Source organism: Alosa sapidissima, chromosome 2, assembly GCF_018492685.1.
Source record: "Alosa sapidissima isolate fAloSap1 chromosome 2, fAloSap1.pri, whole genome shotgun sequence".
NCBI classification, from domain to species: domain Eukaryota; kingdom Metazoa; phylum Chordata; class Actinopteri; order Clupeiformes; family Clupeidae; genus Alosa; species Alosa sapidissima.
Genome location: NC_055958.1, coordinates 32,971,333 through 32,994,054, shown reverse-complemented (window position 1 = coordinate 32,994,054; position 22,722 = coordinate 32,971,333). Strand labels below are relative to the sequence as shown.

Below are 22,722 nucleotides of genomic sequence, written 5' to 3'. Positions count from 1 at the left end.
TTTATCAGTTTAGCTGGTTCCCCGGAATGTTGGGGAAAAAGTAACGTGCATCATTGCTCTTTGCCAGAGTGTCTCGCAGAGACAATTCCATTGTGCTCTCGCGAGAACTCTGGATTTCCAGGGTATAAAGCAAGAGCAATAATATGGAAAGCCTATGCTTATTTGACTGATAAACACCAAGAATAGCAAATGGTTACATATACAGTAAAATGCATTCTTTTTTACCTTCCCTTGCAATACACATCACATGAAAATAAATTCAAGAGCAACTTAAACAAAATCAACTAAAAAAGACTAGAGATTTCTACAACTGTTTCACATTACATTAATAAATGAGGATGGTTTGTAACAAAAGGTACATAAAGTACTAGTAAAGCATTTGCCCAGGGATGCTGTGGTTTTGTCAAAAATAAATGTCATTGTAGAACACATGCAACTATACTGTAAGTGATTCTGATTTTTAATGTATTGCTAATACCAGTTCCAGCTCAGATGAACTTCCCTTCCAGCCAGAGTGGTCAGGGAAGTTAACAGTCATCGAATCTGTCCCTGTCAAATCTGAAAGGATCAATGAGTCATTGGAATTGCACATTATCTACTTCCTCTGCATTAAGATAACATATGGAATGTTAAAACGGAAGCCTTGTGGGGCCAACTATGATGCTGATAATGGAACTCTCTTGAAAGGGTCCATAAGGGCCTTACCTGATACCACACCCACACCACCAACACGCAACACCCATGTGACAACTGTGGCTGTACCCACATGTGCTTGTGAAAGAGCCGACATATGAACAATTCTTCATAATAGTCTCAGGAGTCTTCAGTTTGACCATGTCTCCCTTTATGAAGCCTGTGACTAAAAAAGGAACAGAGACATTCATGTGTGAATAAGGTCTGATTAACAGAGACCTTCTCTGCTGCTGTCTCCTGCTACTGGGACGTTGCTAATCCGCATGTCAAACAAGTTCCTCATCACCTGCAGTTACCTACAGTTACAAGCCATACCATGCTAAGCCATCCTGACCATACTATCTCTTCAGATACCTACAACTGAAGACACAAATTAATTTCAAGTGTAAACAGCCCCTGAGGGGCTAAACTGGATTGTTTTTGCTCATATCCTCCTCCTGCCAATACGTCAACCAACCATGGATTACTTGCTCGTCTTTTTTTATAGTGCCTCTTGGGACCAGGAGGGCCTTGCCCACACCTACCTTTAAGTACTTCCTGGTGGAACTCTTTTCTTTTCTCCCTTAGAGATGGGATAACTGCTTTCATTATTTCACTGAAGGAGAACCCTGATTCAAAAGTGACCTCAGGAAAATCCTCAGATGTAGAAGCGAGATGTAATTTGAAACTGCAGGAAAACAAAGGGACAGAAATTAGACCATAAGGATCACACTCCCAGGCCAAATCTGATGTTTTTGACTTGATTTTTTGACTTGATCGAATGGTGTTAAAATAGTGTGAACAGTGAAAGTCACATGAAATCTGCCATTTTCAATTCTGATTTAGGCCACTTTCATATGTGGTTTGATGTTGGCAATACAACATGCAAACTGAACAATTATTGGAATTCATGCAACTTTAATTTTCTCGATTGACATTCATCAGAATTTTGCGCTGGTAGAATTCCAAACATTTCACTGGAGCACCAAAGAAGTTTGGAGCTCGCTCTATGATGCATGTTATCACTCTGTCAGTCAGTCATTTTTGGGGCAGCCGTGGCCTACTGGTTAGCGCTTCGGACTTGTAACCGGAGGGTTGCCGATTCGAACCCCGACCAGTAGGCACGGCTGAAGTGCCCTTGAGCAAGGCACCTAACCCCTCACTGCTCTCCGAGCGCCGCTGTTGTTGCAGGCAGCTCGCTGCGCCGGGACAAGTGTGTGCTTCACCTCACTGTGTGCTGTGTGTTTCACTAATTCACGGATTGGAATAAATGCAGAGACCAAATTTCCCTAATGGGATCAAAAGAGTATATATACTTATACTTAGTTGGGTTGGGTGCATGTTGTATGTGTGTTAGTTTGTTATTGCTTTGCACATACGGATCAGTTCAGGATCTATCACCAGTCCTCACTGGGGTAGGAATCTGACATTCGCTAAATTTAATTAAAAAAATGTGAACCACAGAAAAAAATGGATTTGAGCAACAAAAAAATAAAAAACAGAATTGAGCGGTGTGAACCTAGCCTTGTTGAGGACAGGGGGCGGTGGTAGCGTAGTGGTTAAGGAGCTGGGCTAGCCTATAGTAGCCTGTAGGGTGGTGGTAGCGTAGTGGTTAAGGAGCTGGGCTAGCCTATAGTAGCCTAAAAAGTTGTGGGTTCAATTCCCAGATCTCACCTGGGAAATCCTTGAGCGAGGCACTTTAACCCCAAGTTGCTCTGGGGACAATGGCTTTTGTAATATAATTGACAAATGTAAGTCCAGAAGAGAAGTGTCTGCTAAATTAATGAAATGTAAATGTAAAAAGGTGCCGTCAACATCTGGGACTTCCGACCAGTGGTCCATCCATTGCAGCTACCTGTAGGAAATCAACGGGGTCCTCTATTGGCTGAAGTTTCTCCATCTCAGCATCTCTGCTCTTCAGTTTGCTCCAGCTGCAGCTCCTGCAGCTGCTCCAGGAGTCCTTCAGCTCGACTCACCTCTGCCCTCTCCTGAGCTCTGATCGACTTCATCACCTCAGAGTGCTTTTGCTCCATGAAGCTGATCAGCTCAATGAACATCCTCTCAGTGTTCTTAACAGCTTCCTGTGCAGAGGCCTGATGGGGGATACAGAGACTTGTGTCAGCTAATTTCCAGTTATTTTCAAGGGGGGATGGGAGAATGCCTGCTTGAGGATGAATGTTTGTTCATCCACTCCTCCCGCACAGTTCGGGACTACTTCAAGAATCTCCATAGAGTGCTGCTGTTCACTGAGTGTTTGACTAGGATCCTTATCACTGAATTACACATTTTTGAAACTGGGAAAGTCTTTCAGCTAAAACTCTTATCTTTTTTCTGACCCATGGGTTATATGTAAGTGTGTCATGTCATCCTGGATGAGATTTTGAACTGCTTTGCAATTGTCTATTAAAGGCAATCTTTGTAAACATGTCTGAGTGCAGTTTGTGGAAAGATCCTCATTACTCTAGCCTGACGAGCCAGACCCACATTAAAATGTAGGGTCTGGGCACTCACCGTTCGCAGTGCTCAGTCCGAGGGGCGGGATAATCGGTTGTCTTTCAAATTCCCTCTGCACGCAATAGGACAGCGCTATGAGTCCCATGCATTTCCCACCAGCCGAGCTAGATGACTAGTTCAAACTTTTGCCAACTTAATAAAAGCTTAACTCGTGTCACACTGTTCGCCAACAGCAACATCCATCTTATTTGTTTTCAAGTAGCAGGGAATTCAAGCCAAACCGTTGCAACTCTGCCATCAATCATTATGTTAAGTCCACCTAACGACTCTATACACGATTTGATTGGCCTGATAGAAGTTTAATTTTTCGAGCTCACAAGCCAACGGAGAGTTGCTAGACTAGCCCTGGCAGCAAATGTAATTTGCTGCCGCTAGGGTGCGTCTAGATTTCTAGGCTATCATTACTCAGTTCACAGAGCACTCCTTGGGGTAAGTGCTATTGTTCCTCGTAATACTATTGCTGTCCTTAGTTGGGCAAAGGGGGATTCTGTGAAGTAGTTGTCCTGTCATTCTGACAGAATAGACAGATCAGGCATAGTCAGAGTGTAACAGCTTGTTCTTTACGACTCGAGAGTTATATCTCTAGTGGGTTTCTCTGAAAAGGTGAATGTTAACTATATTTGGGTGTTAAATCGAGGGGGACTATCGAGCCCTGTGGTCAGGCATTTTGGCCCGGAAAGGAAATAAATGTGTGCGTGCAAAGTTTAGGACGAGGACAAGAATCTCCGCCATAGAGTGCTGCTGTTCACTGGGCGCTTGACTAGTATAATCATTCTACCTTAATTTCCCGACTAAGCCACCGCTTATACATTGATTTTGCAAAATTTCTTCAGCTACATGTATGAGGTTAATACACAGGGGCAGTTAATATGGCATTAATATGGTTTTGTTTCTTTGTGTTTTAATGTGTTAGACTATTACCTTTTTTATGTGTTTTTATTGTTATTTTTTAAACACTTTTGCCCTTTTATGCTTTTATGTAATACAATACAAATCCATTTTTTTCTTGTGTGTTTTACGTTTTCTCTTTTTTAAACTTCACTTTGACTATCATCTATGCTTTTATTTGCTATTCCTGTTTCCTTGTGTTTATGTAATGCCCATTGAATGACCTTTGTGTATGAAATGCGCTATATAAATAGTTATTTTGACTTGACTTGACTCCTAATTTTCTTTACCATAGTATAATGATTAAACAGCTCTGGCAAACAAATAAACACACTGCTAAACATTTAGCCATGTTGAACAATAAACAGTTAATGAGCCATGTTGAAAAGTAAATAAACAAACTGCAAATAAGTGGTTGAACAGTAATGACCTTTAGAGTTAGCAGGGCCTGATGGACCTCTTGCAGCTCCTTCATTCTCTGCTGAATCTGTGTTTGGTTCTCCACCTTCATCCCTATAGCAACTCTGTCTATGGATAGAGGCACACAGACCAACACAATGTACTGTAGGTTATTGTGTTCTGCATTCATCATTTGGGTTATGGTCAATACAACTATCCAGAGGCATCAACCCTAAACTTTAATATTACTTTTCATTTATTCTCTGAATAAAGGTGTGTGTGTGGGGGGGGACTTACCTGCTTCTCGGTCCGTTCTGCGGTAGCTGGGACAGTTTTATGTCCACTGTGGTCGTCCATGGAACACATCATACAGATTAACTGCTGGTCTGTACGACAAAACACCTCAATGATCCTGTTGTGCTGAGAGCAGATCTTCTCCTGTAGCTGTGAGGTGGTATTCACCAGTTTGTGCTTGCTAAAACGAGGCACTTCATAGTGAGGCTGAATATGAACCTCACAATAGAAACCAGACATGTTAGACAGGACTTGATGGCTTTATGTTTTCTCCCAGTGCAGAAATCACACTCCACATCGCCTGGTCCGGCATAGGTAGGAGCCTTAGCCTCAGACTGCAGTTCCGACTTCTTCAGCTTCTCTATAACTTCAGTCAGCATTGTGTTTCTGCGCAGAACAGGCCTTGGAGTGAAGGTCTCCCTGCACTGGGGGCAGCTGTAAACACCCTTCTGGTCTTCTTGATCCCAGCAGCCTGTAATGCAGTTCAAACAGAAACTGTGTCCACAGGGAACAGTTACCGGGTCCTTCAGTAGATCCAGGCATATAGAACAACTGAACTCATCCTGAGACACTGAAGCACTCGCCATTTCTCCTTAGAAACACACACTTGTGCTGGCTACAAGCAAAGCTAAATAGGTTTCGTTTCACCAGAAGTGGGAGTTAGTGTTTCATCCTTGCTCTGTGTGGGCACAAACCTTAAAGGTACAGAGCTAAATAGCAGAAGTCTACAGAGAAAAGATACATTTTTGAAATGAATCACAGTAAAAACAAAAATCAGCATACATCAGTAGAAACATTTTGGAATTCCTTTGAATATAACAACAAAAATAATACAGTGTTTCCATTTAATCATCTAGTGTTTTGTTGCTATTATGGTGCAAATTATTATTTAGCAAATGATGTCTGTGATTTTCCCTAGTTCTATGTAGTTGTTTGTTTTATCCAAGACCATTTCAGAAAGCTATTGTGTCATAAAAAGAAAAAAAATCCCTTGCCAGACCTTCAAAGCAACTGAATTAAAACAAGTATAAGCAAACATCCAAATAATAATTCAAGTAGAATTCTGATAACTTGCCTTCAAGCACCCGTATAGCCGGGTATAAGAACTACGACAAGATTTTTAGGCTAAGCTCTGATGAATATGCTTCTTCTTCTGATATGCCTTTGGGTAGTCATGAGTAGAATGGAAAATCTTTTTTTTTTTTTTCAAAAAAACTTCCCAAGTAAGAAGCCATGGTTAGTCCTGTAAGTCATGTGATGACTGATCCCTAATCACCACACTACATCCAGTTTAGAGTTGAAAGGATGAGTTCACTCAAATGACACAGGATGCGCCAACAGTATGGAATCTATTGTCACGATTACTCCTCCATGTGATCTGACACAATAAAATCACTATAAATGTAAATGTAAAATCACCATTACAAGGGAAAATTTAGTGTTCAATAATTTATTAGGAATGTTTCATAAAGCAAGGAGATGTCCGTTTAGAGTTATATTGAAAGCTTTTGCTTACTTGACTGGTAAACACCAACAATAGCACTTAATAAACACTGGAACTAATAAATCTGTTACATATAAATGTATTATTTTTTACCTTCCCTTACAATACACATCACATAAAAATAAATTCCAGAGTCTTACTGATTTAGAAGCAAAGAGTCCACAAATACAACTCCATGACTAAGGTACAAGGACAATTAATTTCAACATTACAAATGTTAACAAACTGCAAAAATGGCATGCACTAAGACTATATTCAGATTGTTGTACTTTAAGGGATGTAAGAGCAACACAATCAACTAAAAATTCTACAATGGTTTTACATTACATTAATAAATGAGGTACCAGTACCAGTAAGTAAAGCATTTACCAGGGATACTGTGGTTTGGTCAAAAATAAATGTCACTGTAAGTACACGTGATAAGGGTTTCTGAATTTTAATGTATTGCTAAAACCAGTTCCAACTTAGATGATAACCCCTTCCAGCCAGAGTGATCAGGGAAGTTAACAGTCAAACAAGTCCCTGTCAAAGCTGAAAGGATCAATGTGTCATTGGAAATGCACATTATTATAATATGTACACTTGGTAATGTTAACATTTTAAATAGTCACCACTTAATCATTTCCATCCATTATAGTGTAAAGTGATGTAAGGGTAAATATAAGGGCCTCACCTGATACCACACCCACACCACCAACAGTGATGTCATAACGGTGCTTGTACCCACAGGTGTTGTACGTAATGCGTGGACAAGTCTTGTTAATGGTCTCAGGAGTCTTCAGTTTGACCATGTCCCCCTTCATGAAGCCTGAGACTAGAAAAGGAGCAGAGACAGTCATGTGTGAATAATGTCTGACTGAATTCACACCAAGAACTATAACTATAACCATAATAATAACGATAAAAGCGTTCACACCGAACAACGATAAACAAAGTCTCTCCTTGTGTTAACGAATGTGACGGTTAAAATTTGATGGGTTCTGATTGGCTATTAGCTTTTTATCGTTCTAAAAATCGCTCTGAAAGTGATCCCCGACGATATCGTTCTTAATGTCCTTATCGTTATAGCTTACTGTATGTGTGAACGTCGTCATTCATAATAATGAGAACGATATTTGTTTATAGTTATCGTTGTCGTTCTTGGTGTGAATGGGCCTTAACAGAGACCTTATCTGCTGCTCTAGTTAGTTAGTTAGTTTGTTTTATTAGTTGTCCCCTTAGGGAAATTCTTTTTCATATTTTTCCATACCGCTTTTCATCCTGCATGGTCCCAAGCACAGAATGACACATACATGGTCACAGACATAGGAATGACACATACAGACATACACCTTACATACATCATAGGCATTTGACACAGACTTTTACATAAATTATTGGGGGTTTCATGGGAAAAACATACATTATTGCACTGCATATATTTATCTGTGGGGCTTTGTGTTGTTGAGTGTTTGGATTCCTAAGGGGATTAGGCTTCTGCTGAAGCGGGCTTTATTGCACCTTATCCTTCTTAAATGGTTAAAGTATGTGAAAGGTGCCTTCTCAAGAAAAGTGCCTTCTAGAGCCAAGCTTAGGTCTGGCCTTATGGGCCTATGATGCATCCTTCTGAAGACACCTACCTTCATGTATTTCCTGGAGGAACTCTATTGTTTTCTCCCTCAGATATGGGGAAACTTCTTTCAATATTTTACTGAAGGAGAACTCTGGTTCAAAAGTGACCTTGGGAAAATCCTCAGATGTAGAAGCGAGATGTAATTTGAAACTCTGCAGGAAAACAAAGGGACAAGTAATAGACCATGAGGACTTCAAGGTTAGGTTCACACTCCCAGGCCAAATCCTATTTTTTTACTCGATGTGACACATATCTAATGGTGAAAAAAGTGAACCAAAAAAAAGCTAAAACAGCTAAAAACAGTGCAAGTCACATGAAATCTGACATTTTCAATTCTGATTTAGGCCACTTTCATATGTGGTTTGATGTTTTGCAATAGAACATGCAAACTGGACAGTAGAGATGCACCAATATGGAATTTTAGGGCCGATAACGAAATTAGGGCTTTAAAAAATATCGGCGCAAATTATTGCCTGAAATTCTGTTATCGGAACAATAATATTTTATTTTTTTCACTTATCAGCCAATAACATATTGGCCACCGATATTTTGTGCATCCCTATTGGACAGTTATTGGAATTCATGCAACTTTCACGTCCTTGATTGACATTCATCAGAATTCTGGTGTAACATTTCACTGGAGCACCAAAGAGGTTTGGAGCTCATTCTATGATGTGTGTTATCCCATCACTAAGTCAGTTGGGTTTGGTCCATGCTGTGCGTTAGTTTGTTTGTTGTTGCTTTACACATGCGAGTCAGTTAAGGATATATCACCAGTCCTCACTGGGGTAGGAATCTGATATTGGCTAAATTGACTAAAACAATGTGAACCACAGAAAAAAAATGGATTTGAGCAACAACAAAAAAAACGAATTGAGCGGTGTGAACCTAGCCTTATTGAGGATAGGGGCTGGTGGTAGCATAGTGGTTAAGGAGCTGGGCTAGCATGTAGTAGCCTGAAAAGTTGTGGGTTCAATACACAGCTTTCACCATTGTGCCCCTTGAGCAAGGCACTTAACCCCAAGTTGCTCCAGGGATAATATAATTGACAAAGGTGCCATCAACATCTGGGACTTTCAACCAGTGGTCCATCTATTACAAATACCTGTAGGAAATCAACAGGGTCCTCTATTGGCTGAAGTTTCTCCATCTCAGCATCTCGGCTCTTCAGTTTAGTGATCTCCAGCTCCAGCTGCTCCAGGAGTCCTTCAGCTCGACTCACCTCTGCCCTCTCCTGAGCTCTGATCGACTCGGTCACCTCAGAGCGCTTTTGCTCCATGAAGCTGATCAGCTCAGTGAAGATCCTATCAGTCTCCTCAACAGCTGCCTGTGCGGAGACCTGTTAACAAGACATAAAGACTCATTGCATGTCAATTCAAAGCATTTCCTCAAATGCTTAGTGACGACAAAGTCCTTTTAGGCAAGTCCCTCCACTCGGTGGCCATATTGTAATGCTTTTTGGGCACTTATCGGGCATCTATTTCGGGCAGAACTGCGCATGCGCAAGGCTTCATGAATCACAAACCTCGCTCCAGCTGCAAGGTCACTACACATGACTGGCACGATGCATTCACAACACACCACATGATTGGCACAATGCATTCACAACACACCACATGATTGGCACAATGTATTAACATGTGAATTTTTGTCGGCGAAAGGGGCGGAATGTGTAGACAACGGCCGTGTTTGTGTTACGAACTAACCCCATGCATTTCTAAGGGAGTGCGGTGTCTCCTCATTAGAAAGTCAAATGTAAATCAGGTTTATAGGCCAAGTGTACTTGCGTATACAAGGAATTTGCTCTCTGCATTTATCCCATCATTGAATTAGTGAACACACAGAGTACACAGTGAACACACAGTGAGGTGAAGCACACATTAAAGGAGAGTGTGAACGTACTGTATGTCTCCTAGCTCATCTCGGCTTGTCCCCTTCCAGTAACTGAAATTGATGTATTTCCACTGAATTATTTTTGGAATCTGATCCCTTATCATACCTGTGTTGTCCTTTAACCTGGAGCAGTGAGCTGCCTTGCTACAGTGGCGATCGGGGAGCAGTGAGGGGTTAGGTGCCTTGCTCAAGGACATTTCAGCCGTGGATGTGGACATGAGAGAGCAGTAAACAGAGTTCCCACTCTAAGAGAAATGTAAAATTCCATGACTTTTCCCTGAGTTTCCCTGACAAAAAACTGAATTTCCATGACCTACTATATATAATGAAAAGTATACCAACCAAAGATTTGAGAACTGTTGCGTAGCGTTCAAGAATCAGATGAATAAATGGGCATTGAACAGGGTTCATACTCTAAGTCAAATATAACATTCCATGACTTTTCCCTGACAAAAAAAAACGAATTTCCATGACTTATTAAATAAGGACTGTTACAATGTACTCACCGCTGATTTCAGAGCAGTCGTGTAGCATTCAAGAATCTTTAACTTTTTTGGAGCGGGTATTGATTAAACAAAGTTAGGCTACTCAAGCAAGCAGCAATGCTAATATCCAGACATACATGCATGGAAATATTTGTATTCATATATTTTGTTAAGTACATTTTAAACAGTTACAACAATATTCCCTGATATTCCATGACTTTGACCCTAAAATTATAAAATTCCCTGACTTTCCATGTCTGGAATAGATTTTCCAAAATTCCATGATATTCTAGAAATTCCATGACCCGTGGGAACCCTGATTGAATAAAAAAGTTGGACTAACCACAACTACTCAAGCAAGCAGTAAAGCTAATAATCATATATACACCAATTCTGAGTGGAAATATTTATTTGCATTAATGTATTTTGGCAAGTAGGCTACATATTAAACTGCTAGAACAAATTCCATGATATTCCATGACCCCAAAATGATAATATTCCCTGACTTTCCATGTCTGGAATCAGGGGCGCAGGAGGGGACGTGGGGGATGTGTCCCACGCAGTGCTGAAGAGACAGCCGTCGTCCCCCTCACTTTTGATAAGGAAAAAAAGCCTTATATACGCTAAATAAATAATAACCTATAGGGTTTGCGCTAACTATGTAAAACTCCCCATTAACAGCATCACATCACTAACCACAGCCATCTACAGTACTGTAAGACTGCACAATCTCATATTCACTCTGTTGGATATCTGAAGCCAGTTTGTCTACTAACAACCATCATTAGAGATGCTTTTCGTTTGGAGCGGCATACTGGTAGGCCATCAAAAGCATAACATTTTCGGTTTGGTTTGGGATCTAATTTACTTTTGGACTGTTTGATTATATTGCTAAATGTTGGGACTGATGGGCACTGAACTCTGGGAGATATTTGACGGTTCACTGTTATGTTTCATGCAGTTGAAAAAGTGTCGGGATTTCCACCGCTGTTTATTGCGAGACAAGGTAGCCATTCATTGAATAGGGGTTGTGCTGTAATAGAAACCTTTTTGCGTAGCCAAGTAGCCTAAATTGAGTTATTGTTTAATTATGCATGATTTAGTAGGCTACTTTTTATTAAATTCGTAGGCTGGAATGCCTTGAGTCACGCAACAATTAAATGTAGTAGCAAAGATCCTTGATTACTAGCTCCGCTTGAACCCTCTCTGGTAGTAGGCTTCAGCCTCTGGCAATTAGCTCGAAAGGGGCGGCAAGACAATGAGCTTGAGAACGTGTGTTGGAGACCCATGGTAGGAAAACGACTTTATTAATCCAACCAACAATATAATAAAATATTAAGAAGAGGTGTTATTTCATTGACTTAAATCGAAGCAATGTCTTCTAGTGCTGGTGGACTGATGGCAATTGCTGGTATGGTATAGGCAAATATGGGAACCTGCCTTTATTTGTCCGGCCAGGGCTCGAATTACGTGGGAGCAAGAGGGAGCCGAGCTCCCATAGAGTGACGACTGGCACCCATGAAAGCAACAAAGTCAAAAACCTGAGGGGGTCTCTCATATCTGAAGGTGTCTGGCATTGTAATTTAATCTTAAACAACCGCTCATTATCCATCCCTGTGCGATGTCTTACCATTAAAGACGTTAAATTAAAATATAGGCTACTACGGGACCTACACTACGCTCTTGAACGCAGCATGACACTTCACCACCACACCACTAGACTATATGAGCAAATCGTATCGATTTGACAGCACTCGCAAATCTGAAGAAGTCACCCTGCTTTGATGTGAGTGTTTTGTCTATTTGCATAGGCGTTCATTGGGCTAGCCTACTTGGTTTGATACGTGCTGAAAAGTCCTGTTTGCTGTTGAACTTGCGCTTTACCTATTCTATGTTGATTGACAAAGCCATACATTATGGCCCATAATGCAGCCTATTGTGTTGTTGTCTGATGATCTAGCTATCCTCTGCCATTCAGAGCTCCGGAAAGTTCCCATTTTGAAACACCTGTTAGCAATCTCTGATGTCGGAATATTCAATGGCTACCCGACAATATCTCAGTGCAAACTCCAAAATTGTTCGTATTAATTTTCCACGGTTCAACACATTAGCCTAGAACATAGTTTGGCTGGCTTTATTCATTTCTGCCAGTTAGTGCTTTTTCCCCTGTGTATAAGTTACACTACATGCATTATTGTGTTTGACACTGAGGATAGCCTATCTGAGACGGTGGTCTGGTTTAAATGAGTTACGTTGTGAAACTGAGAATGGCACAGACTAAATCGTTTAGTCTATTTCTTTGTATTGTGAAATTTAATTGAGATGTGGACTATTATAATCAATAATATGTTGAAATTAATTAAAAGTAATCAATTTCTATGAAAAATCTATGTCTGTTGTATGCTTGTGTCAAGGTAAAGCCTAGGCCTACCGTGCGCATATACTGCGCAAAAGCGCCACTTGCGCCTATGCTATTTCATTGTATCGCCTTGTTAGGCTATGCGCGGGGTGTGTCTCTCTATCTCAAACTTTTTATGAGATAGAGAGACCCCCTTAAAGACAAAAAGATAATTCGAGCCCTGTGTCCGGCTATAAATAGAATCAATCCCGGGCATAATTTGAGGATTTATGGTAGCCTATCTCCTGCTCAACATGACATTAGCTGTTATGTTTATTGATAACAAACTCAACTAGCCTACTGATCAACTCGTTTTCACTAGCCTAACTATAAAATACAAGTATATAGGCCTACCCAAAGTTTTTGTTCTAAGACATTTATTTCAAACATAATTTCAAGACACAAATTGGATACTTCAGTTACCTTGGTGCATAAATCCCAGAGAGTAGGCGACCACACCCCAGAGTGATGGGCCTGAACTACGCGTTCAGTGTGGGGTATAAACAAGCTGAGAATTTACCGGTGTCACGTCTGGCTGTCACAGACATGGGGAGCTCTTTAAAGCTTGGGATAATGTGGTACAGTTACTACAGTAACAGTATATTATTTTACTTCTTATGTAATATATATTTTTTTTTTTTCAATTTTATAAATGCTTTGTTTAAATGCTGTTGGAACAAATAGTTGATTATAAAGGCAACTTTCTGTTGCAATTTTCTGTGTGTTCTAGACTGGTAACTTGTTAAGCCAACATGTTCTAACATTGCATAAATATTAACTGCAGAGACATAGTGGAGAGTTGATTTGGTTTATACCAGACAATTTAGGTACTGTAGGCCTAACTAGGCTATTTGATCATGTAGTCTATGTTTGGATCATAGGCATGATGATTCATTCATGGCTTCATAAAATATCAACATCATGTTGCTTTTAGAGTATTCTACCATTGGCCCAAGTAGTGTAAAATAAATCTAAAAAAATTAGTAGAATTGCACATAGCACATAGCAAGAAGCTGGTCTGAGGGCAGATCTGGCATTGTGCTCATCTCACAGTTTTGACAATTTTAATCAAACAATATTTTGAAAACAATCAATGGTATTATCTTAATATTCTGGCAAGTTTAACATATGATGGTCGAAAGTGGGCCAGAGGTGGCGATCCGATATCTGGAAATCTGATTTCACTATGGGTTTGTTTTCACAATTTGGCCCCCCTCACTTTCAAAATATCTCCTGCGCCCCTGTCTGGAATAGACTTTCCAAAATTCTATGATATTCCAGAAATTCCATGACCCCTGAGAACCATGACTCAACCACTTCCCCCGCCCACATTTTTCCTACTGGTTCTATTCCAAGTCCGAACCCCAGTATGCCACTGCTGCCCTTGGTTGAGCTCCGCTCTCCCATGCACACATCCATGGCTGAAATGCCCTATAAGCCCTCATTGCTCCCCGAGCGCCGCAAGGTTGTTTGTTATTGTGTTTCCTTGCCTTCCTACTATGTAAAGCAACCTTGGGTTTGAGAAAGGCGCTATATAAAATAAACCTATTATTATTATTATTATTATTATTATTAATCTCACTCTGTGTTCACCGTTTGCTCTGTGCGTTCACTAATTCACTGATGGGATATGCAGAGACCAAATTCCTTGTATACGCAAGAAGGCCTAGGCCTACTTGGCCTACCTGATTTACTCTGGTTAAGAGCATTCTTACACTGGAGATGTTAGCAAAAACAGACACCAGACACCAGGCATCCGCGTACTCCGTCTCGCCTGTAGGATGCAGCCCAGAACAAGAAAAAATTCCGTGTCTGGCACAGTGTTCACCTGCAGTGACTCCAGAGCCTGTTTCACTTCCTCCACCTCCTCCTCCTTCTGCTGAATTAGACACCGGTTGTCCTCCTTCATCTCTAACAACGTTTTCTGTGGGTAGATTTACACAATGTATAAAATAGCTTAGGCAAAAAATTCCCATTAGCAAAACACAAATTTGACTTTCAGAAACAGTTCCTTACAGACCATCTTTAGCAAGCGAAAGCGACATTCCTGAGCTGTAACTTGCTGTTAAACTTTAACGAAGTTATAAGGCTGTTTTGTACACGAAAATACTGTTTGTTTTGTTTTGTTGCCAAGCACATGTTTAATCTGACTGAAAGGGTGAAACAGAGAACACTAACCTGCTTTTCAGTTCGTTCTGCTATCGCGGAGACGGTTTTATGCCCGTCGTGATCATCCATTGAGCAGAGCAAACAGATCAGCTCCTCATCTGTGCGGCAAAATACTTCAATGATTTTGTAATGTTGGGAGCATATCCTCTGTTGTATCTTTGTGACATTCACTAATATGTGCTTTTTTAAGCAGGCCACTTCATAGTGAGGCTGGATGTGAACTTCACAGTAAGATCCCATGCACGTAAGACACGACTTGCTGGCTTTCTCTTTTGTCTCAGTGCAAAAATCGCACTCCACATCATTTGCTCCAGTACAGCATACAACCTTATCGTCAGAATGGATTTCAGTTTTCTTCAGCTTCTCTACCACTTCGGTCAGCATTGTGTTTCTACCCAGTACAGGCCTTGGGGTGAAAGGCTCCCTGCACTGGGGGCAGCTGTAAACACCCTTCTGGTCTTCTTGATCCCAGCAGCCAGTAATGCAGGTCAAACAGAAACTGTGTCCACAGGGAACAGTCACTGGGTCCTTCAGTAGATCCAGACAGATTGGACAGCTGAACTCGTCCTGAAATACCGAAGCGCTGGCCATTTCACCTGCTCATAGACACACGTGTAGGCAGCTGGTTACAAAAGTCAGTAAGGTTTCGTTTCATCAAAAGTGGGAGTGTGTTTATTCTTCGTGGACGCAACTCTTAAAGGCACAGATCAAAAGATAGTCCAGATAGTCTAATAATGCAATGATATTATAATAGGCCTACAAATCTGCTCAACACAAAAATCTAGGTTAGTCTGATTTTATCTTCACATCTCACCCACAGCCTAGTGGTTCTCAAAGTGTGGAGGGGGAATAGCGACATGACAGGTGGGGCATGAAGCCGGGTTTTGTTTTGTTGACAGGTGGATTTTTTTTTTTTTTAAATCTTTATAATCTTTTTGCCTATTGAAGATTGTAGATGATGTATGTAAATGTAAATGAAACAGCCACAAACAAACTAGAAACAGTCCAATATATACATTAAATTATAATTATTATGGCTATTAATTCTGACTATGGGTCACCTATGAAGTAGATCTGGTAAAAAAAAGTTTAATCACCATTCCATATCAATGCTTGTAACTATAGCAGAGCCGGACAGTAACGGAGTACATTTACTTGAGTACAGTACTTGAGTACAATTTTGAGGGATCTGTACTTTACTCAAGTAGGCCTATCATTTTTGGCGAGTACTCTAATGAGTAATGACTTTACTCAAGTACATTTGAGAGGCAAATATTGTACTCTTTACTCCACTACATTTCTATCCATAACTGTGAGTACCCGTTACTACTTCTAAAAAAAAGGAAAAAATAAAAATCTCGGAAACCCTCAATTTGTTGTTTCCCTCTCAAACGTGATTGGATTGTGCAGGTGCAACTGATCGGGACAGCCTATCAGCAATCACCTTCAGCTTTCCGCCAAAGTCAACTCCATGGTCAGACCATGGACGAAACAATGGATGAAGACGCAGCAGGTCCATCCCGAGAATGTGCCAACCTGTGGCCCCACCTCGCCAGACTATTTAAATTTTCTGAACAAGTTAATGATAGTTTTCGTTTTGAGTGTTTTAATTACAAAATAGTATTTTGTATTTGAAATATGTATTTCAAATAGGAGTAATCCAGCACAACTGAAAAGCCCCACACAGGCAGCTGAGGCAGGCAGGCCAATGGAGTTTTTTTATATTTGGAAACGAGCAGAAGGTTCAGCAGATTAAAGGCCATCGAACTGGCGGGGAAAGTGGGAAGTATAGGGCCCCAATAATACGTAATCCACACATAAAAAATCCAAACAACTCCATAAGTAGAGTCATGTGTAATGAAGTGGAATAACACAGGGAAAAAGTATTGAACACGCTAAGAAAAAGCACTAAGGCAAGGAAAGGGAAGGAACGAGCTGGAATCTGTAAGTAGTTAGAGAGTAGTTATCCTTTCTATCTGTGCAAATTAATATAAGCTTGGTTAGTAGCCTACATATTGATGGGCTATAAAAAGGTTTTTCATTACCAAGGTGTCACACAAGAAACATTTCATGATGGATAAAAGCAAAAAGCTCTCCCAAGACCTTTGCAACCTTATTGTTGCAAAACATATCAATGAAACTGGTTACAGATGCATTTCAAAACTTCAGAATCTTCCAGTAAGCAGCATGGGAGCCATTATCTGCAAGTGGAAGGAACATCACTGCATCATCAACCGGCCATGCATAGGATCTCCTCGCAATATTTCTGACCAGGGAGTCAGAAGGATAGTCAATTCCAAGAGCCAAGGACCACTCAGAGAAAGCTCCAGAAAGACTTGAAGGCAGCCAATTCAATTCAATTCAATTAAACAGTTCTGGAAAAAACTAAAGATCAGGATTCACAAGAGGGACCCCTGGAATCTGTTTAGAACAATGGGCCAAAATCACACCTGATACTGCGACTAATACGTTTTGTCATACAGGAAATGTCTTGAAGCTGTCATTACAAACAAAGGCTTTTCCACAAAGTATTGAAGAAATTTCACTAGGCATGTTCAATACTTTTTTCCTGTGTCATTCCACTTTATTACACATAACTCTTATGTTTGGATTTTTTATATGTGTTGATATAATGTGTGGTGAAATTTTCAAATAGACTCACCGGAAGTTTAGGCTAATTACTGAAAAAACATTTAAGCGTTCAATACTTATTTCCACCTATATTTATTTTACCTGAATATTTTAACTTCCAAATTAAATGTCAAAATGAATGTCAGACGAAATTTAAAGTTTGACTGACTGGATTTTGAATACAACATAGTGAAAACTGTCTAAGGTCACTCACTCTCCCTTGCTAAAGAGCTAAATGGTTTAGTCCGCCTGCACGATTCATAAGGTAGTCTATCTTTTGTTTATTAAGGTGAGCATCGCTAGTAGGCCTAGTGGACCGCTAATTGTTGTTCTGCTGGTGCAATGCCTTTCTCCAAGAAAGCCAAGTCAGGTTACCAAAAACAAAGGCCAAAACAGGAAAAAGAGAGAGACATTAAAATGAGGGGAAACAACTGGTAATAAACTTATTTCCAAAGAAAGGTGAGCACAAACGTCAAAACACGAAATTCCATGGTGTTTGCTTGAATATCTCCGCAATCATTAGCGCTAAAACGAACTGAGACAACTCATTGAAATAGCGGAAAATACATACACATGTAATCTGATGCATCTCGTGATCCAGCTCCATCTCCATCACTTTCAGAAAGACTGCATGGCGCCAGCTTGATTCATGTCCTGTTGTAGGCTAGCCTACATGCTGTTCATTATCACTAGGCTAGTGGTTTAGGGCGCAATTTCTTTTCTCTCCCTTTCTGTTTTCGTTAGTCTTAACTTTTTTTTTTTACTCATGTAACAGATGGGATTTTTGATGTAGCGAAGTACAATACTTCACTCAAAATGTAATCAAGTAAAATTTAAAATACCGATTTTATAAACTACTTAAAAAATACAAAATACACAGAAAAACTACTCAATACAGTAACGTGAGTAAATGTATTTTGTTACTTTCCACCTCTGTAAATTGGACTCTAGATGGGTTGTGTGTGTGTGTGTAACATTGAACTATGCGGGGGGTGGGACAGGACTGAATTGGGGTGATTACCATGGTTGGCTGTGAGCCATTCTTTACAGCTGGCCAAAATAATTAAGTGATCAACGAACAACGAGGATTGGTGCAGCGACTGCATAAAAAGAAGCACCGTGGATCTGCACGGGACGAAGGACGCACCGATCACACTGATTTGAACGCCTGCCGCCGAGGTCGCGACACCCTTAACATCCGTCAGCAGAAGGAATTGGGAAGACCCCAAACAACGCTCTCAATCCCACACGTTACAGGAAAGTAGCCCTGCCTTTGCCTGTGTATGCGTGTGTGTTTGTGTTGACTGTCTACTGGCGTTAAGCGCGTCTCCCCTTTATTTCCCAGTCCGGAACGAGCTCGACCTTCCTCCCGTGACGACGGCCAGCCTGAAACTTCTCAACGCACCCGATTTTGCATTGTTAAGTCAAGGGCGCAGAGACACCACTAGAGGAATCCCCGACGGAGGTGCCTGGCCACGCATTTAAAGAGACAGCGCATTGGTGGACGTATCACTCCAGACTGTTTTCAAAGACGACTCCTCAATCCTGGGGGTTGGGCCACAAGTGGCACTGGACAGTAATATATTGTTTTCTCTTCACCCAGTTCAACTCCCCTTTATTAGTGTATTGTATGTGATTCATTGCAGGGTTTGGTCAAGTAGTGAAAGGCTGCCGCTGGTACAATACTAGCTTGATTGTGTTACCTACTGACAAATGTTCCTTTGTCACGTGTGTGCGAGTGTGTGGGGGATCTACATAATTTGTGTGCTGTGCTTGGTGTGTAGTGCTTAATATTGCCACTTGTAGTGTAGGCTCAGTTGGGGGGAAATGGTATCAGTGGCTCCACCCACAACCTGCTTACCCCAAGGTGTTTACGTACAATTGCCACTAGTCGCCAGCAGAGGGAGCCAACCCTTGACGTGTGTTAGTAGCGAGGCTCTAGCGAGTTTATATACTCTGCAGGTTGGCTACTCTTATAGTTTTTTTTCCGTAGCGTAGCAGCTTGTGTTAGCATTTCCTCTAGGTCACCATGTATGTGCTTGCGTGTCTATTTTTTTGTTACAAAAGGTTGCTGTGTCTTATTACCATTTTGTGAGTGGTTCTTGTGTATTGTAGCTTACCTCTTTAGCCTTCCTTGTTGGTTGCCTTAGGCAACCCCTAGTAGCGCCCATATATTCAGGGAGAGCCCCTGGCTAAAACGCACACCCCCCTTTTCGGTTGGTTCCCTCTGTACGGAGCCTAACCCCATTATAGCCCGAGATCTCCCTCCTCTAGAGGGTGCCAGAATGTGGTATTTACATATACTAGGCTATTGATTTGTTTTGTAGTTTCAGTTCTTTCATACTGGTCCTATACTCTAAACAGGCTGTGAACTTACATGGGCTATTGATTTATTCTGTGGCCCTTCATTTCTTTCATACTGGTCTTATACTGCAATTGGGTCGTGAACTTTACATAGGCTATTTATTGAACTGTGTTTTAAAACTTGATTGTTAATAAACTATATATTTTTATACTGCGTCGTTGTATTGTTGTGTGTTTCGAGGGGAGAACCGCCGGTAATCTGTTACCGTTACAGTAATGCAATATTTAGAAAATGTAGGCTACTCTTGTACTCTTAATACTCAAGTACTTTTAAAAACAAGTACTTCAGTACTTTTACTTAAGTAGACATCTGACTGTTGTACTTTTACTTGTACTTGAGTAAAATTTAGCAAAGGGTATCTGTACTTTTACTCAAGTAATGATGCTGTATACTCTGTCCGCCTCTGAACTATAGCAACTATAGTAGGACGAAGGTTGAGCCTGGAAGCAGGCTTCGCAACAATGGAATCAACTGTAAACAAGGTAACTGTCCACAGGTATCACTGTTAGGGCCAAATAAAGGTGTACAACAAACTGAACTGAACAAACTGAAGTCGGCTAAAGCATGACTACTGCCTATAGTGGCAACCAGGTGAAAAGTGGGATAACGGACTTCGAAGTGTAGGCCTACCGTTAAGCCGGGTTCACATTATGCGTTATGCACTGCGCTTGCCGCTAGGTTAGGCTATATGGTTGACGTAACGTCCCAAAGATTTGTCGCCAGGCTCAAAATAAAATATCTGTGATTTACAGCCCGCCGTGGTCAAAGTTCATTATGGTTAAATTTCGACCATGGCACGCACAAGATGCAAAATGCTGCTTGCTTTGCTCAGTGGCAGGCCAGTTGTTACTCGCGCAAGCCATTGAAAACTAGATGTACCGCAGAGCGGTACAAAATGACCACCACCCAGTCCAGCACATTTTTTCCACAAAAATAAATCCTATATGATTCTAACTGTCTCACTAAATTGCATTATCCACACTCAATTCCCACTGGTATCTGCTAGACAACAAGTACCAAAACATGATTTAGTTCATAGATTTCACATGTAAAATTAATTTTATACAACCCCACCCCCATCTTGCCTGTTCATAATTCTGAGAAATTCTTGGGTGCATGCGTGCGTGTACATGTTTATGTTTATGTGTGTGGGTGTGTGTGTGTGTGCGTGCTTGTGTTTGTGCATGTGCATGCATGCGTACATATGTCTACTGTGTAAGTATGTCATACGTAGGATTACTGTGAATGTATGTGTGTGCGTGTGTATCTGTTTATGCACATGTGTGCACATGGAATGGGTTAAGATGACCCTTGGAGGCAAACATACGGAAAAAATTGGTCATCCTAGGCCCTACGGTTCTCAAGATATTCACAGAAAACTGTTTCTGCCCTACCCTCCTTTCGGGGGGTCCAGTCCAGCGGGGGGGCTACAGATCAAAATAAAAAACGATGGTTCCATGCTATCCATGTGGGGTTACATGCCCACCAAGTTTCGTGTACCCCGGTCTTTCAGTGTCCCGGGAATCCTTGTTGGTGTACGGTCACTAAATGTACACATAAATTATTTTATTGTAAGGCCCCCCATGAACGAAAGTTCACGAAACTTGGCATGCATTCGGAGGGTGTCATAATGATCCTACACTTTCAATTTCGTGCAGTTTTGACCATGTCAGCCAGAGATATTGTGATGAAAACACCAAATTTTTTGCTTTTTAATTTTTAACTAGGTGGCGCTATACATGAAATAAGTGGTAATGGGATAGGTTGACATGTCCCCTTAAGACCAACATACAAAAAAACGGTGGACCTCCTAGGCCCTACGGTTCTCGAGATATTCACAGAAAACTGTCTCCGGCCGCCTACAGGCCAGTTGGGGTATAGTAACATAAATTAATTTATTGTGTAGCCCCCCATGAACGGAATTCCACAAAACTTGGCGTGCATTCAGAGGGTGTCATAATGATCCTACACTTCCAATTTCGTGCAGTTTTGACTATGTTAGGTCATAGATACCTGCGTTTACAACACCTCATTTTTACTTTTTTGGTGGACTCGCTGGTATTTGGACTTGGACTTGTCTCCGCCTCTGCCTCTGGTCTTGCCAAATATGGCTTTTGGTCTCGACCAAGTCCAGGTGTCTTTATTATGTTTATAATAATATTGGAGGGAAAGGGGAATGGCTATACTTACAAATCCTGGGTGTTGTCAAACTGTTTTTGCTTTTAGATCAACAAATAATAACCCAAAATGATTGTCTTGATACTATCATGCATAAGACTTTTTTTCTGTCCTGGACTCGGTCTTGACTCAGACTCGAACCTCTTTGGACTCTGTCTTGGTCTCAACAAGTCCTGGTCTTGGACTTGACAAAGGTGGTCTTGACTACAGCAGTAAGCGGAACACTGCAGACCACATAGAAACAGTGACAGCACCTGTGTTTTTATGAAAACAGTGCACCTCACGTTTTATAAGCGGCAAAGCGCTTCCTGTCTGATCGTACCCTAAAACTCTTAATTCCACACACTGGCTGGAGCAGTAGATTTTGAGACAGGAGCCACAGCTTGTATGCAATTTCATACAGACAGCCTGTAGGCGCGAGACTGCTCAAAATGTATCCACAGATCAATCTAAGACAGCTGGCTAGGTTGGCTGTCACTAATAACATACCCAACATCTCATCCCTGGTTAGAAATATGCAAGCTCATGACCATTAGTTTATCAAAAGAAAAGAACATGATAAGGAGTTGGCATGAATCTAATGGGTTTTTTGGTCATGTTTCCATGTATTGATTCACTGAAGTGTGTTTAAAAAAAAGAAAAGTATGTCATAACGTTTTTATTTTTTTATTTGAACTTAATTTTGAATCTTTAGGTGTGAGTGCTTGTGTGTGCGGGATG

General features: G+C 40.9%; 1 protein-coding gene and 1 pseudogene across 1 annotated transcript; both read right to left on the bottom strand.

The window, feature by feature from the left end:
* Window positions 1-4,912, bottom strand: LOC121687904 (annotated as a pseudogene).
* A 1,289-nt stretch (window positions 4,913-6,201) lies between these two features.
* On the bottom strand, window positions 6,202-15,491 carry LOC121687784 (E3 ubiquitin/ISG15 ligase TRIM25-like). Its single transcript, XM_042066945.1, has 6 exons — window positions 14,838-15,491; window positions 14,488-14,583; window positions 8,989-9,222; window positions 7,891-8,035; window positions 6,945-7,085; window positions 6,202-6,802 (listed from the first exon to the last, which is right to left on the bottom strand). The coding sequence occupies exons 1-6, from the start codon at window positions 15,417-15,419 to the stop codon at window positions 6,708-6,710; spliced, it is 1,293 nt and encodes a 430-aa protein (XP_041922879.1). The 5' UTR covers window positions 15,420-15,491; the 3' UTR covers window positions 6,202-6,707.
* Between the last annotated feature and the right edge of the window lie 7,231 nt (window positions 15,492-22,722).